This window comes from Arvicanthis niloticus, chromosome 17 (assembly GCF_011762505.2).
Source record: "Arvicanthis niloticus isolate mArvNil1 chromosome 17, mArvNil1.pat.X, whole genome shotgun sequence".
NCBI lineage: Eukaryota > Metazoa > Chordata > Mammalia > Rodentia > Muridae > Arvicanthis > Arvicanthis niloticus.
The window spans coordinates 40759857-40775966 of NC_047674.1; the positions used below are offsets into that span (position 1 = coordinate 40759857).

Below are 16110 nucleotides of genomic sequence, written 5' to 3' on the forward strand. Positions count from 1 at the left end.
TTAATCTGGATAAATATGTCTGGAATATTTTTAAATGCCACTATAGTGTTTGTTTGCCTTCTAAGAAAAAAAATCAGTAGTATATCTTGCATACTGTAGGTAATTTGTCTATAACAGGGCCACATATTAATTGTTGTTTTGGGATTCATGTGTAGCTCAGTGGTAGAGAGCTTATATTAAGACCCTGATTTGATCTCCACTACAAAACAAAAACATAACTATGATTGCTAAAAAAAAACTTTCTAGTTAAATTATATTATCACAATAATCAGCACTACCATTTTAAACTTTTGTCTGTATATAATATAAATAAATATAAAATATTTTATGGATTTTTTCTTAAATATTACAACGAAGGATGAGGCATTATTACTAATGTTCAGATAGACATAAAAATTGATGACAGGTAGTCACTAAAGCTGAATATTGAAGTATCATTTATAATATAAATATTTTGGCATATAGAAATCTCTTGGCTAGCAATCTAAAATAATAGCCTAAATTCTATTTTAAAAGTAACTCTTTAACTTAAGTTTATATTGGAGAAATCATGAGAAATTTAACATGTTTAATTTTAACTTATTCCAGGAGTGAACTGACAATCTTAAGCTACAGGATCATACTTCCTTTAACACTGCAATAGATTACAGATAGATAGATTACAGATTAATGTTGTGCTGCCACTAAGATTAAGAATGGTCTCCCATCAAATTGGTTTTCTCATTACTTTGTAACTTAAAGTTGTATACATGGAATAAACATTCTCTTTCATCCATTGCATTATTGTGTCAAATGACTTTAGAGTGAGCATTAGAGTCCCCAACTGTACTGTAAAAGACATACTCAGATGTAAATATTGAAAGTGATTAAAAACTTGCAGAACATGCAAGTTAAATTATAATTTTAAGTGCAAAGCTGGTGTATAATGTTAATAAAACATAGTCACTAATATTTGTTTGTTTTGAAGATACAATGATATTTCAATTTCATTATAGTTTTAAATATGTACTAGTGAATAACTACCATTAAAATTTTTTAAATAGTAAATATAGTAGTAATTAGACATTTCTTATAAGCACAGTAAGAAATAAATGGTTTGAACAGCACATAGTTTATACAGAAATGAATGAAAGAATGTTGACAGGAATAAAAAAATGATGAATTTTATTTTCTCAATTATACTGACATTTTATAAATATTTCCATTTTTTATTCTTTGATATTGTACAAACTGATACAAAGAGATCCACACTGAGACCACTCAGACATCTCAGGATGTGAACTGTGTAGTAAACTATCTAGAATGAATTTCTTTTTACTTGGTTTGTCCTGAGATATAACTGTGTGGAATTTTGATTGGACAGATAGCATGCTAACTTACTTTCTGACATAAAAGGTAAGGATTTGTAGAATAGCCACCTTCAAAATACATTGCAAATATTTTTGTTTCAGCATAAGTACATTTAAAAATTCACGAGAAAAAGGCTAAGTAATAAAACTATTGGTCAAAATTTCATTCTTAACTTTTAAGTGTTGAGCATCAAGAGATCAGTAACACTCCTCATGTAAGAAATAGCACCATAATATCATTCTCTCTAGGAATATCCTTTCCCTATCTGAATGTTGGGAATTAGAGCTATCAAATTTTCAATATGCTAGACTTTGTTTGTACTAGGTCATTTAACTTCAAAAGTTCAGCAAACACACACTAATCAGGAGTTCTCAGCATATAATCTTTTAAAGCACATTTATTTTTTGAAACACACTACACCTAATTTTAAATCTAATGCCTCCTTTCTTATTATCTGCTAGATACAGATAATTTTTTGCCTTTATGAATAGCTTCATAATAGAACAATTAATTAACAAAAAACAAGATTCTTTTTTAATACAATTTTTTAAAAGACAACATTGCATTGCATGTAGTTAGAGAAGGTGAAAAATTAGTTAAATCAGGGAAGGTCAAAATCAAAATTACTGAGGCTACCATTTTTTTTTTTTTTTTTTTTTTTTTTTTGAGGCATGAAGCACACCAAATGCTTCCTTGTCTTTGGATGAAAAAAAAAAGTCATCCATCCTCAGAATACACACCATAGAAAGTCAGATTACACAGCTGTCCTTTCCTTTTGAAGGTGCTGGAAATCTTGTGGGGTTAAAAAATGTTTAGCCATAGGCGGCAGACAATCATTCAGGACTATCTCAGGAACAGTGTAGTTGTATTTTTTCTTCAGATATAAGTCTTCAGAACATTATTACAGTAGAGTAAAATAGATTCTGTTATTTGAGTTGACTTTACATTGGCTGTATTATTTACTGACTGTTATTATTGTTTCTTGAAAGCTGTTCATGATTGCAGGTTTTCTAGATTAACTGTAGACATATTCCAAGCAGATCAGCATAGAAAGTGAGAACTGTGTTATTTATTCATAACTTGTAGGTCTGGGTAGGAACATATTGCATGGGACAGTGATGTAATTTGTGAGAAATGTCTGCACGCAGGCTTTCATATACCTTTATTCTGTCTTTAGAATTTGGAATGATGGGAGATCATACAATTAAAAGTCAGCGACCTCGATCTGTCCATGAAAAAAGGGTCCCTCAGGAACAAGCTGATGCTGCTAAATTTATGGCACAAACTGGTAATACGTTAGTTACATTTTTCTATTTATTGTTGTTAATTTAATGAAACCACTGCATGTTTTCATGATCCTTTGCTGCACATTTGTCAGTTTTTGGAGCTGATTTTTTTTTTTGAGCCATTTTTTTTTTTTTGTCACCAGTTAAAGTCCATAAATAAAGTAGCTGTGAATGAAAAATATGCAAACACAATGTGTAAGACTTACTTTGCTTTGGTATGGGATACTTTAGAATTTACATATTATCTCCTTATGTTAATTAACCACTAAAATGTATCATTACAATTGTAAAGGAAAGCAATAAGGTTACATTTTCAAGAATTATTTGATTTGGAATTTTCAAGAACTATAATTTAAATAGGACTCAGATTATGAAGTTTAACATAACATAATTTGATATAATAAATATTCTTCCAAATGTCCTATTATCTATAAATATTGCTTGATTGTTAAAACATATAGATGTTAGACTACTTATAATTTAATATATGATATGAAAATAAATTTATTGCAAAAGATAAATAGTGAAAAAATGACCATCTAATTAAATATCAACCAAACTGACTTTCTGGTTTATAAAATTCTTCAATCCTGCATCAATCATTGTATATTCAAACCTCTCTACATATTTGAATGTCTGAAATGTGTGTTACTTAACATAACTTTTTAAATTTATAAATATACATGAATAGATATAGAAATGTAGGATTTATGCTTTAATAATCTATAGAGTTTGACAAATTACACTGGGTCGAATTTGGCTGCTCATAGTAAATGGTCCAGATTTCTGCCCAGTGACATGGCATGGGTCCTCTCTCAGTTGGAGATGTTTAACGATCTATTGCAAATATGTGCAACATTTACATTTCTTTCTCAAAATAGAAAACTGAGTTTATATGTGCTTTTACAAAATGGTATGCATTCCATTCTTGAGTGTTAGCAGGAAATCACAAGTATATGGTCCAATATGTGGCATGATATTCAGACTAATTTTAATTAAATTCTCCAAAAGAATGGATGTTTCCTTCAGTTCATGTGTTTGTGGTAATATTTATTTAGAACACTGGAGCTGAACTGACTGCTTAGAAATTGAGATGCCGATATTGAGTTGCATTCTTGGTAAAAAAAATGTGAGATATAGTTTAATATATTAATTATATCTCAGCTTCTGTGAGCACAATATATAGAATAAACTTTATAAGTGCACACATTAAATTTTAGAAACACCATCTCTTATGGCCACATCCAGAAAAGTTCTTTTTGGTTTGCTTTTGGGATACATTATTTAATAGGAGATTTATTTTGTAAGCAGTTGCTTATTCAAATCCAAAATGTATTACAGGGTTCAAATGAATTTCCAAATTTCTAAATGTGTTTTTGTCTGAGACCAAGAAGAAAATAAATGAAGCAGAAAGCAAAGCTTCAGGTATTCCTGCTCTCAAGGGAGAGCTAAAACTTGGCTGACTACTCAGTCCCTTAAGCATCTCCCTTTGAGGACACATGTGCCATATGAGAAATGTGTCCAACTTTTATTCAGAAGACATAGCAAATATTGGTTTACTGTAGTTCCTAAAGCTTGTCTTCAAGGTGGAATGAAATGGAGGACCATAGGCTTAAATTTCCAGTGATAGAGTAACATTAGTTTGTGAATTCAATACCATGCAATTTAGTCCAGTGTTTGTTTAAATACAGTTTTTTAATGTTTCTGAAAATTTTTCTGCACAAATATTTTAACAACTTTAAATAGTAAAGAATATTGTATTGTTAAAAGGGGAAATGGTAATCACGGTTTTTACATTAATTTCTGATTTTCTAGTCATTCTTTTTTCTACACAGTGTATTTTTTTTTTTTTACTAACAAGTGACTTGGTAAGTAAAGGACACACTGAACAAATAGATTTGTGACCAACTTTAAAACCACTCACACATGTTGTTAACAATACAGAAAGGGTATGGAAATTAAAGTTTTAAAACTATTGATTGATGCCCGAATTTATGAAAAATAGGGTTCATAAATTCATATTGAAACATTATATATGAAAACATAAAGAAGTTCATTGTATTTACTTTAGTATAAAATTATCATGCTGAACTAAGAAAGGCAATGTATTACATTAAATATTTTTTAAGATTCATAATTGAACACTAAGCGCTTATAAAGCTAAAAAAGATTTTTCTCAAATATTGTTTCTTTTGATGTTCACATAGACTAAATTAATGGAGGTATCAAATAACAACATTTTATAAAATGAAGTTTTATTCATAGAACATGTTTGTTTCTCAAATCAAGGTATTAATATTGTAAGTATGAACAGTCATGATAATTTGCTATGCATAATTTGAGAACAAAAAATGTTACAATGGAGAAAAGTTTAATAATAAAATGATAAAATGCCATAATATGCTAAATTAATCAGGGAGAATGAAATCAGAAGCTACCACACATTATTTCTTCTCAAATAAGTGAAGTGCCTTCTATAATCGATACAAGCAGTACATGTTTTCACTTGAAAATAAGCTTTACTACACAGAGACAAAGTGAGTGCATACTTTTAAATGATATTTTTATGAGGTAGTATTATTTTACCAAGATAACTAGAATATTCTTACTAGTGTTAGTGACTGAGGTAAGTCTAAACATCAACTACGTGGCTATAAAAGCCTAAGCCAAGGGTGGAGTTCACTGGTTAGGAGCTATCATTGTGCCTGCAGCAGCCCCATGCTAAGTTCCTAGAATTCACATAGAGGCTCACAACCATCTGTGAACTCTATCTCTTAGGCATCCAACACCCTTTCTGGACTCTGCTGGCATTGCAGGAACATAATACCCATCACACATACAGCCAAACCATCTCATGCATAATAAAAGAAATTAGAATAAAAACCTAAATTGCACATCTATGTGTATAGTTAACAAAAATGAAATAAGATAATAAATATGTCTATTTTAGGGATACATTCAATCTAAGTGCCAATAAGCTGGAAAAGACATCTTAATGGTTCTTACTTTTTAGCAACATAGACATGAAGTGAGTTTATAAACAGGTTTGAAAAAGTAACCACTTATTATGTGAGAAAGCCTGTCTGTATTAGGAATATATAATATGTGATCTAAAATAAGAATATAACATTAAATGTGTTTCTAATTTCATAACTTTAACATACTAGTAAAACTATATTAATATCTTGTTCATAATTTTAAATTCTTTGCCTCAAGTGATCTCACTCAATTTTAACTAGTAGCTTTTGAGGAAGGTAAATTGCTAAGGAGTTTGAAAAAATACAATAAAATACATAAAGTTTTTCAAGGCCCCAGAGGCAATATACAGTTGACCACAATAGTATTCTAGTTTTCTTTCCTGCTTTGCTTCAGAATAAAGAGCCTTAGTATAGCTTTGTATAGAGAAGTTTTCTACATGATCTTGGCACGTTTTTTAAATTACATGTGGACTAGAGCAGATTGCACTATCTACAAAAATATATATACTGAAAATGTTGCTCAGTCTGTACTTTATTCTTTAAGTGTCATTAAAATACCTACCTTATGAAGTATATTGACTATTTCTAACATAAACCAATATCCTTTACTAGATAATGCTCACGTTAGGAAAAAATAATATAAAAATTGCAGCAGAAATATCATTTGATATACAAGATCAAGTTGATGGTTAGACCATTATTTTAGTGGCAAATTTTGATTCTTAAATATGACATTGAAATTAATTCTTATATGCTTAATTTCATTTAATATTTTATCTTCAACTTGAGCTGTGAGGAAGGCTAGCTCTTAGCATTCAATACGGATGTTTCATGACCCGGCACCACTGCTAACCATGTTCAGTGTCATGCAGAATCATAGATGTAGAGACAACTCAGATTTTAAAGTACCTATACAAGGTTGCATTAAATTGGACCTTGGTATTAATTCATGCTAAGTTTACTTTTTAAAAAAAATATCTATCTTGGCAATGCAAGAGAGAAAGAAAAAACATGTTTGTGGAAAATAGAACTAATTTTATTCATAATCTTTGTCATTTCACCTACAGAATTCACATTGTTCTTAACTGTCTGGCTTATAATTAATAACATAGAGCCATGGCATTTAACCCAGTCACATTCCAAGGAGGTTGGCATGTCAATAAGTACATAGTTCTCCTAATATTAAGCTTATAGTTTTCATTACTAAGTTCACTTATGTATATATACAAATGTATATAGATAGTTTTAACAATTATCATACTATTGGGGTCACAAACATGTTTTATTTTGCTAAAATATTATTCAATATAATAGGACAAATTACGAGATGTGACTTCAAACACTATTTACACAGATATCCCAGTAGATAATTCTGAAATAAGTTATATATAAATTTATAAATAATCAAGTATCAAGACAGTAACCTTGAAGTAATCAAGACAGATGTGTTGAGTAACACTTAATATACTTTCTGAATCACTGAGTAACCCTCCGAAAACAAGACAGACAAATGAACTCTCATTTCTGTCTGTGGAATTAAATTGCTAAAGATTACTCTGGACAGAATACATAATATACAGATATATTGCTCTTTGCTCTGCATAATTAGTGATACAAAGTGCTGAAAACTCCTCCCCTGTAAAACATTTTGACAATGATATGCATGCTTAACTTAAATACACACTACTAACCAGATATGGCTCGACTGGAATTTGGTGCAAAGCAATGGCAAATTTTCAAGTCAGGTTTTGAAATCAAATCTGGAAATGATGCCAGAATATTAGAAGACCATCCCAGCTGTTTTAAAATTTGATGATGTATATCTCTTTATGACATGGCTTTTAGATGAGAAAACTAGGCATGCTTTCAGTGTGGGTGCCAAGCACCAAAAAGTTTATGAAACCTGACATTAATTGGCTTCTTAGGGCCCTGTTTTGGAATAAAGTTTAGTTCTATGTTCAGTTAATAGAAATGATAAACTTTCATTCACTTTAAGTAGAAAAATATCACTTCTTTAGATCAGATGTGAAATGATGAGCAGAGAGATATTAATAAATTACCACAAAGTAAATAGCTATTATAGGTTGAAAAAGTAGGAAATCCATTTGGAATATCTTGTGTACATACACAGTAGTTCAGATGCACTCAATATTTATCAATAGAAAGTATATTTTACAAGAAAGAACTAGAACATATCAATACATCTCTGCTCACCAAAGACACAGCATATGCTTTGAAACACATTCTGACTCCTTTGGCATCAAAAACATCACCCTTGATAGGCTTGAGTAAAACTCCTTGAGCAATTATTTTTATTGAAGACTATTTCTTCCTTCACAGTGTTGATAGCAAAGTGGACTTTGTAAAGGACATTTTGCTAACAAGGTCATGACAAACAGTCTTTGTATTGGCATCGTATGCATCCCTCTAAATTCATTTTCCTATGAAATGTTTTCTACATTTTGATTCACTGCCATAGATTTACATTTGTATTATTCATGCATGCCATGCTGTCAGTTTGGTACAATGCTTACGAGATGAATAATCAAGGCGGTATTTCATGTTTATTTGTTGTCTTGCACGCAGGTGAATCTGGTGTGGAAGAGTGGTCCCAGTGGAGCACATGCTCAGTAACTTGTGGTCAAGGGTCGCAGGTGCGAACCAGAACTTGTGTATCACCTTACGGGACACACTGCAGCGGCCCATTAAGAGAATCAAGGGTTTGCAATAACACTGCCCTCTGTCCAGGTAGTGTTAGCAGCAACTACGACTGTGGATGTTTTGAATTGTGTCATGCTACGCATTTGGAACAATTTGTTATTTTCCTATGAACTGGATATGGGTGTTTCATTAGAGTTTATAAGTGTAATTCTTCTCAACTGTGATATTTTACTCTGTATGTGATCATATTTGCTTTCTGAACCGTCAGGGTGTTAGATAAGTGACTATCTCCCTGCTCCAAATATGGTTGAAATATGTGTAGCTACTTCAAAGAGTATAAACATTCAGTTATTTTTCTTGCATTTTTAAGGTGGTAAAAATATCCAAATGCCTATATGAGAAAAAATAAAAATTTTAAGTATAGTAGAATATGACATGTAATCATTCTGTGATTGACATAGTCAGTCAGCATTCCTACCATTCATCTGGCCCTATCTAGTTGAAAATTAAAGTATAGTAGACCCAAAAATGATCTGTTGTTTTACTTCATAAACTACTTTGAAGTGATTCTTCTCATCACTGTCAAATATTGCTTTAAAGCCCAGAGAGGGAGCTGGTTCAGGTGAAATATTTGTTGCATCAAAAAAATGTATTGTTGAATGATGGAGCAGGTCTTATTGTATTTGTTTCATCCTCTCAAACCAGTGAGAACTTTATTTGACTCAGTCCCTTTATTTGACCCTTTAGGTTGTGTCCCATCATTTGATGGATGGGTGACTATAAGTTATATGAGTGCAGCTGCAGCTGATAATAGGCTCACATGTAGAGTCTTTGCAGAAGCGTTTGAAAGAAAGATGTTCAAGAGAAAGGTCTTATCACTGGAGTAGACCCTTCAACCTTCACATCATGCCAAAATGTTTTCTAGGGGTCTTTATTTCCAGAAATAACTGGTTCTGCAATTGGTGAAAATAGGACTGAGGGACCTGGAAGAGTGGTCAGGAATCATGTCAATTTCTAAGCAGGCAAATGTAATAATGATAAGAAATTTGGGAGATAGCTGTTATTTAATGGCTGAAAAACTTCAAATTTTCACTTCTGATGATCTGCTACACCGCAGCATGAATATACTCAGCACTCCAGAATTGTGAGCTCAAAATAGTTCCCATGAACAATGTCATGTTGTGGGGGCTTTAAAAAAATCCAATAAATAAATAAATAAATATTTAAAACAAAAACAAAACAAGCAAACAAAAAAACAAACAATGACCCTTGAGGAAAGTGGAGGAAAGGAAATAGCAGGGGGGGGATTGTGGGAAGGATGTAGATGAGATGTTTCTCACACAGAGGTTGAGAAACCTCTGTGTCAGAATTGAGAAGTAGAAAATCAACAGATAAAGCCATAGTTAAACTAAGACTGTGCGGGGAAGGAAGACACAATTATTAAGGAAAAGGCAATAATAGCTACTGAAAGTAGGTAGGTGTCAGATAGGACTGTGTTAACTGAAAAAGAATATGAGATGAAAACTAATATGGCTCAAAGGGGAAAAATGTTAGCCAGGTACGGAAGAATAAAGACGACAAAGTCTAAAATCGGGAGTAGTAGACCAAACGCATTTTAACAACATGAGCTGAAAAAAAATAAAAAGAAGATACAGAAAGACAGAGGCTTGGAGTGTCATAGTGAAACCCACAGGTCTCAAACATTATGCTGTGGGCCCTTATTTGCATAGGAATAGTTTAGCTCTTCTGGGAGACTACTCAACCAGGAAGCCAAAACACAGTATTTACAGGATGATTTACAGAGTCCAGTTCCCTGTTCTCATCAATTAAAACAGTATCAGTAGAGGGGTCTGAGTCAAATGACATATAAATTTATCTGATAAGCACTTTGTATCAACATCATTTACAGAGACAAGAATAGTGTCTAATGGCAAACACATTCTCAGGTTGGAATCTGATTGTCTCCAGAGTGCTTCCCACCAACTTCCATTCGTAGCTGATTTTCTAGGTGCCAGTTACACAAATTGTAAGGCATGAGGAAATCTTCATCCTCTATCAGAGGAAAAGGATTAAGCCATTGACTGGGAATATAGAACATCTGTGGGAGGACCCTAAACTACCCCACATGTGAAATGGCTACATTCTTTCTCCCTGTGTCTCCTGTGGAGAAAACTAAGCAATGTCTCATTGGACAGTGTTTTTAATTTCTTAAATATGTTCCCCTTACCAATGTGTAAGAATAGAAACAGTTGCACGTTTCTATTTTAACTTCATGTACATAAAATGTTTGTCTTTCTAAATTTTGGTTGAATATTGCTCACAAGAGAAGTATAAAATTTTTATACTTCAGTTTATTAAATTCAGGTTTTTTTTTTTAATTTATAAATATAAGAGATCAGCTTCGTTATTTTTAAATGTCAGCTAACTACATAGTTATAGGAAATAGGAGCTTCTTTCATATGCTGTTTCTTTTCATTCAGTGTATTGGTAAATGCAATTTTTTATTATTATATATCATGAAAGCAATAAAAAATAAAAAATAAAAATAAAATCTTTAAATGGTTTAAAATTTAAGAAGTATTTGAATCAATATAAACATCTATCTAAAAGAATAAATTCTCCTTAAACTTGCTCACAAATCAATATCTTACTTGTCCTTCTTAGAGAACTCTAATTTTTGTGTTATTTCATTAATGAACATGGGACAAGAAGGGACAAATTGAGTAGTACCTTAACCCTCTACAAAATACATGGAAGCAGAAAGCCCAAGCTTACTTGTATCAAGAAGGAAATGCCTTAGTATTACAAATGAGTTATTTTTGTTATTCACTTATTTTTTCTTTTATTCAGGTCCTCTAATAAAGAATCACACTGGGCCTTTCACACATTTGGTTTCACATTACTTTTTATTTGGCAGGTTTTTTGATCGTTTGTCCTTTTCCGCCCCCCAAAAGAGAAACATCTCAGAATTTTCTTAAAGTAAACTAGGAAAAGTAGAGAGTAACATTCGATTAAGTAGTTACGGTTCCAGCTGAATTTCAGGTCTCTGTTCTACTCCAGGGTTCTCAACCTCTGCTGATTAAATACCAGCACTTCAACCGTGATAGTCTTTGTTCCACGAGAACCACACTGCTCATTCGAGTGCTTCCCAGTATCTGTGGCTTCTACACATTTGATGCTAGTAGCCATTAATTTCCTTATACACTAATAAAACCAAAACTGTTTGCAGATATCAACCAATGTACCCATGGTCAGAGTTACCTCCAGTTGATATTGTTGGTCCATACTAAAAAAAGATGAATCTGTAAAAGTTAATATAGGTCTATGGAATAGTTTGGGATTTATTTTTATGAATGCTGGAGTTGTCAGATTCACTTATTTCCAAAGAAAAACTTCTACACTTAAAAGAATTATTTTATCTATAATGCAACCTAAATCATATGAGTATTTACAGATGTTTATTTCAAAACCTGGTGATGATGTTTGAGGATTGTGTGTATTTCATATTCTCTTTGGCTTGTACCAAGGAAAGATATGACCATATATCTGGTAAAAAAAAATATTAGTAAGAAAACTACAAAATAAATGGATGAAATTGATGTCAGTTAAATTATTTTATTAGTGCTATTTTTCAAATTTACTAGATAATTCATAAATTTTCATATTTTATTGTAAAATAAACAACCTTATATAAAATTTTATATTAAATTGAAAACTTGATCTCAACAAAATTACTCTGAATTGCCTCTCTAATATAATTTTTTTAGAATCTAAATATTGTAAAGCATGTATGCTAATTTTCTGCCAAATCAATAGTTTCTAAAGTTACAAACTATTAATAATTTCTTGGCTCATATAGAAGTTAGCATCTAAAATGATGTAACAGAGTCACAAAGCTGTAACATATACCAACCAGTAAAGACTATGTAAAATGGCTAAGTAGCATTAAGTTTCTGATTCCAGTATCATGATTTAACTAAGCTAATAAATTCCTTGTAATGTTTTGCAGTTCACAAATATAGAATATTTTTATAAATATATAATATTTTTTATAAATAATTTTTATAAATATAATATATAGCACAAATTTCTAGTAGTGTGCTGTGTACATTGAGTACTATAGAAATTTGATAAGAGGTCATACAGAGTCATTAGTACTTCACATAGAGGAGCAGTTTATCATTAAATTGGAAGGTTTGGTAACTGAAAATACATGAAAAAATAGATAAAACATATAATTTAAAAATAAAATATTTTTATATATTTTTCTTAGAGAGTATGGACATATATGTGTATATATTTTAAAACTATATAACATTTATGTGTGCATAGATAAATGCAGATATTGGATATTTTCTTATCAATGGATATTAATTAGTTTTGAGTTTTCCAGATTGTCATGAGATAGATGAATATATATATATACATCATATATATATACATCATATACATATACACATATACATACACATATACATGTTTCCACTCTCTGGTACTTCTCCTATATATTATATTTTAAAGATTTTTAATGACTTTCATAGAATAATTAAATGACTTTTACCAATAATATTCTAATTGGGTTGCTGTTTTCAATATTTGAACACATTTTTACAACTTATTGCAGCAAGTCAATAACCTGAGTATAAGAAAATGATATACCTAAATGTTAAGGTATGCCAATTTTTTTGTGGAATTCTTTTTGAAACTTACTAATAAGTCATTTAAATTACCATGTAAAATTTTGTATTAAAATGTACTTGTGTTTTGATGTGTATGTACATACATTGTGGCAAAATTCAACATTAACATGGTTTGTAAAATGATATAATATTCTTTAAAGACCCATAAATTGCAGATATTAAGTACTTTTACCACAACACTGATAAGAACTTGTGGTAATGTGCTGGTGGATTAGCTGGATTTCAGCTTGAATGTAAGTGCAAGAGCAACATATAAATGAAGAAAATTCTAGAAACATCGCATTTACTTAGAAAGTACTGATGTTAACCTCTCTCTGCCTTTCTCCTGTGGATCAGTACTCTCTCACTCCTCCCAGGAGTGTCCTTAACCATTTGGACTCAAGGCTTTCTCAGCGTTCTAAGGTAGACAGAGGCTTAGCATCAAGAGAGCCAGTTCTCAGCAGAGACATTTCTCCTGGGTTCTTTGTACTCGCTTTATTTACAAGGCAATATTTGCGAGGCAATACACTAGTGCTAATAAATAGGGTGGGCGAGAGCAGCAATTTGACATTCAGAAAAGGGATTAAACCTCTGAGGTTTAGTGAGTGTTTTGTAAGATATACCAGTATTTATACCACATTCAATACTTATTATGAAGGAACATATAGTGTTGTTTCCAGTCAAATAGGAATTATAAATAATGAGATATTTGAAGTACTGGTATGTCTATGGTTACTTTAATTCTGTGTTTATATAATTTGGTTTTTATTCTTATTGCTATTTAAGAAATATAATTAGGAGAATTTACAGTTCCATCAAACTAGCAGAGGAGGATGATCATTTCCTAGCTCCATGGCTTTTTAAATGATATCAGAGCTCACCTTGAAATGGGGAAGGGATGGACCCTGTGGGAATCGATACAGTGTTTGAAACAGCCTCCTATACAAATGAAAGGGAATGTAGCCCCAAAATTTTAGATGAAAAAAATATTTTTTTAAAAAAAAAAGTTAGTTTAAAATGTTTAAAATAAACATAACCAATTTTCAGGAACTCTTTTTCTTTATCTGGCACACAATATTTTGGAAACATCATAGGTACTAGAATTAAATTGTTCCTTAGCTATTTAAATACCAATTTAGCTCTAAAGATTCAGCCCTGTTATGAGAAATTTAATTTTGCTTATTCTTCATAGGTGACCACACTTTAAAAATAACTTAGAAATCTTTTATCCAGAGAAAGAATGAAAGCAATTTCCACTTAAAGAGGTGAAAAGGCGAGTAGTTTAAAGCATAATTCAACAGTAGAAGAAAAGTACATGTAGTTTTCTATTCTTTTAATAAATTTTGAAATTAAATTTAAAAGCCGATGTCTAATTAGAGTTTTATTTAAAGTGAGTTTTCAAAACATTTTCATACTTTATTCAATGCTTTGTTTTCTTAGTTATACAGAACAAAGTCTTTGCCTTTGGTTCTCTTCTCTGTGGCTGAAGCTTCTTTGCTTTATTACAGTACATGGAGTTTGGGAGGAGTGGTCACCTTGGAGCTTATGCTCCTTCACATGTGGCCGAGGCCAAAGAACACGAACCAGGTCATGCACACCTCCTCAGTATGGAGGAAGGCCCTGTGAGGGACCTGAAACTCATCACAAGCCTTGTAATATTGCCCTCTGTCCAGGTAAGCATGTTTGGCAATTGATGAAGCCTGCACTAATATATTTTCTATATTGTTCCTGGTGCACATGACAAACATAAAACATACAACTCTTATTGCGCCTTGCTGGAAAGTGTGTCTTCTCATTCCTGCCTCTTATCTGGATAACACAGGGTGATTTCTCTGGTTCCTACGTTTGTAGTGGTGTACATTTACTCGAGAGGTACCAATTGGAGTTCATCTTTCCTATATTGCACTATGAGTATATGTTAGTGTTTTAAAATAAAGGTTTATATGTACAGAGTTAGCTTATGTGATGGATCACAAAGAGTTCTCAGGTCTTGAGGTGAGTTGGGGCATTACTAGCAAGACCTGATTTAGAGTTGTGGTTCACAGCACTATTCCCTCATGCTCATTCAGTCAAGGAAGGTATTTGTCATTGACCTCATGAGAAAATTGTCTGTTCTTAGAAATATCATAGGGCAGTTTGTATAGTCTTTCTTGGAGTGTATTTTGCCATCTTACCATTTTCTTTCTGCCTAGTAATTCATCTTACATCATCTAACTTTGAGAATTCTGCCCACCATCCCAGAGTCATCAGGTCTTCATAAGATTGGCAAACATCAAACAGATAGTTGCAAAGAGAATAAGAAATTCTAATCTCCGGTTTCAAAGAGCTCAAAATTTAAGGAATAATTGTATGTTCATAAATTAATAAATGATATTTTCTCCCAGGAAGCTATAGTCAAGACCATGGATGGCAAGCACCTTACATGAATGATAAAAAGGCAATGTTTTAAATAAAATTCCCTCCTCTGTGTTTTGGAAGGATTTCTTGGTAGATCAGTTCATATTCTACTCTCTTTGAAGGCAACATGGTCTAACTCCTACAGATACTTTTCTGTATATATATTTTCACACATAGATTTATTTTCTTTTATATGTTTCAACCTCGTGTCCTATGTTATAAGGTAATCTTAAAATGTCTTAGACATTGGAGATCACTAGAAGAAATCAGAAGGAAGTAATGGTGACCAGATAAGAAATATAACGTATATATTTATGAAATTTGCAAAGAATAAATAAAAACATTATCTAAAAATAGACTTTTTATATAGTTCTATGTAAGCTTTTATGACTTTCATGTATCTTATGAGAGTATATATATATATATATACATATATATGTATGTATATGTATAATTTCAATTATAAATACTAGGGCTCATAACCATAACTAATTATTTACAAATCATTTCAAGAAATCCATTTGTGACATCATTGTTATTCCTTGCTTTTGTCTATAGGCACATAACCCAAACATTCTCAATAATTTGAATACTGGCCCTTTCCTAAGATTTTTTCAAGGCTTATTCAGAGCTTTTTAGAAATTCGGCCCAGTTCATATTCTTTAAGTAAGCTGTATGCATCTGTCTTTGTATGCTTTAATTCATCCTAAGCTTTCTCTTGTCATTTTTTTTGGGGGGGGGGGAGTTAGTTATTCAACA

At 31.6% G+C, this 16110-nt stretch overlaps 1 protein-coding gene across 3 annotated transcripts in view; it reads left to right on the forward strand.

Annotated features, from left to right (window-relative positions):
- The window catches only part of Adgrb3 (adhesion G protein-coupled receptor B3), a 676641-nt gene that overhangs the window by 241932 nt on the left and 418599 nt on the right, over positions 1-16110 (forward strand). For all 3 annotated transcript variants that reach the window (XM_076915135.1, XM_034521545.2, XM_076915134.1), the window contains exons 3-5: positions 2528-2638; positions 8201-8362; positions 14463-14627. In XM_076915135.1, coding sequence (XP_076771250.1) covers positions 2528-2638; positions 8201-8362; positions 14463-14627 — 438 coding nt within the window. The remainder of the gene's footprint in view (positions 1-2527; positions 2639-8200; positions 8363-14462; positions 14628-16110) is intronic.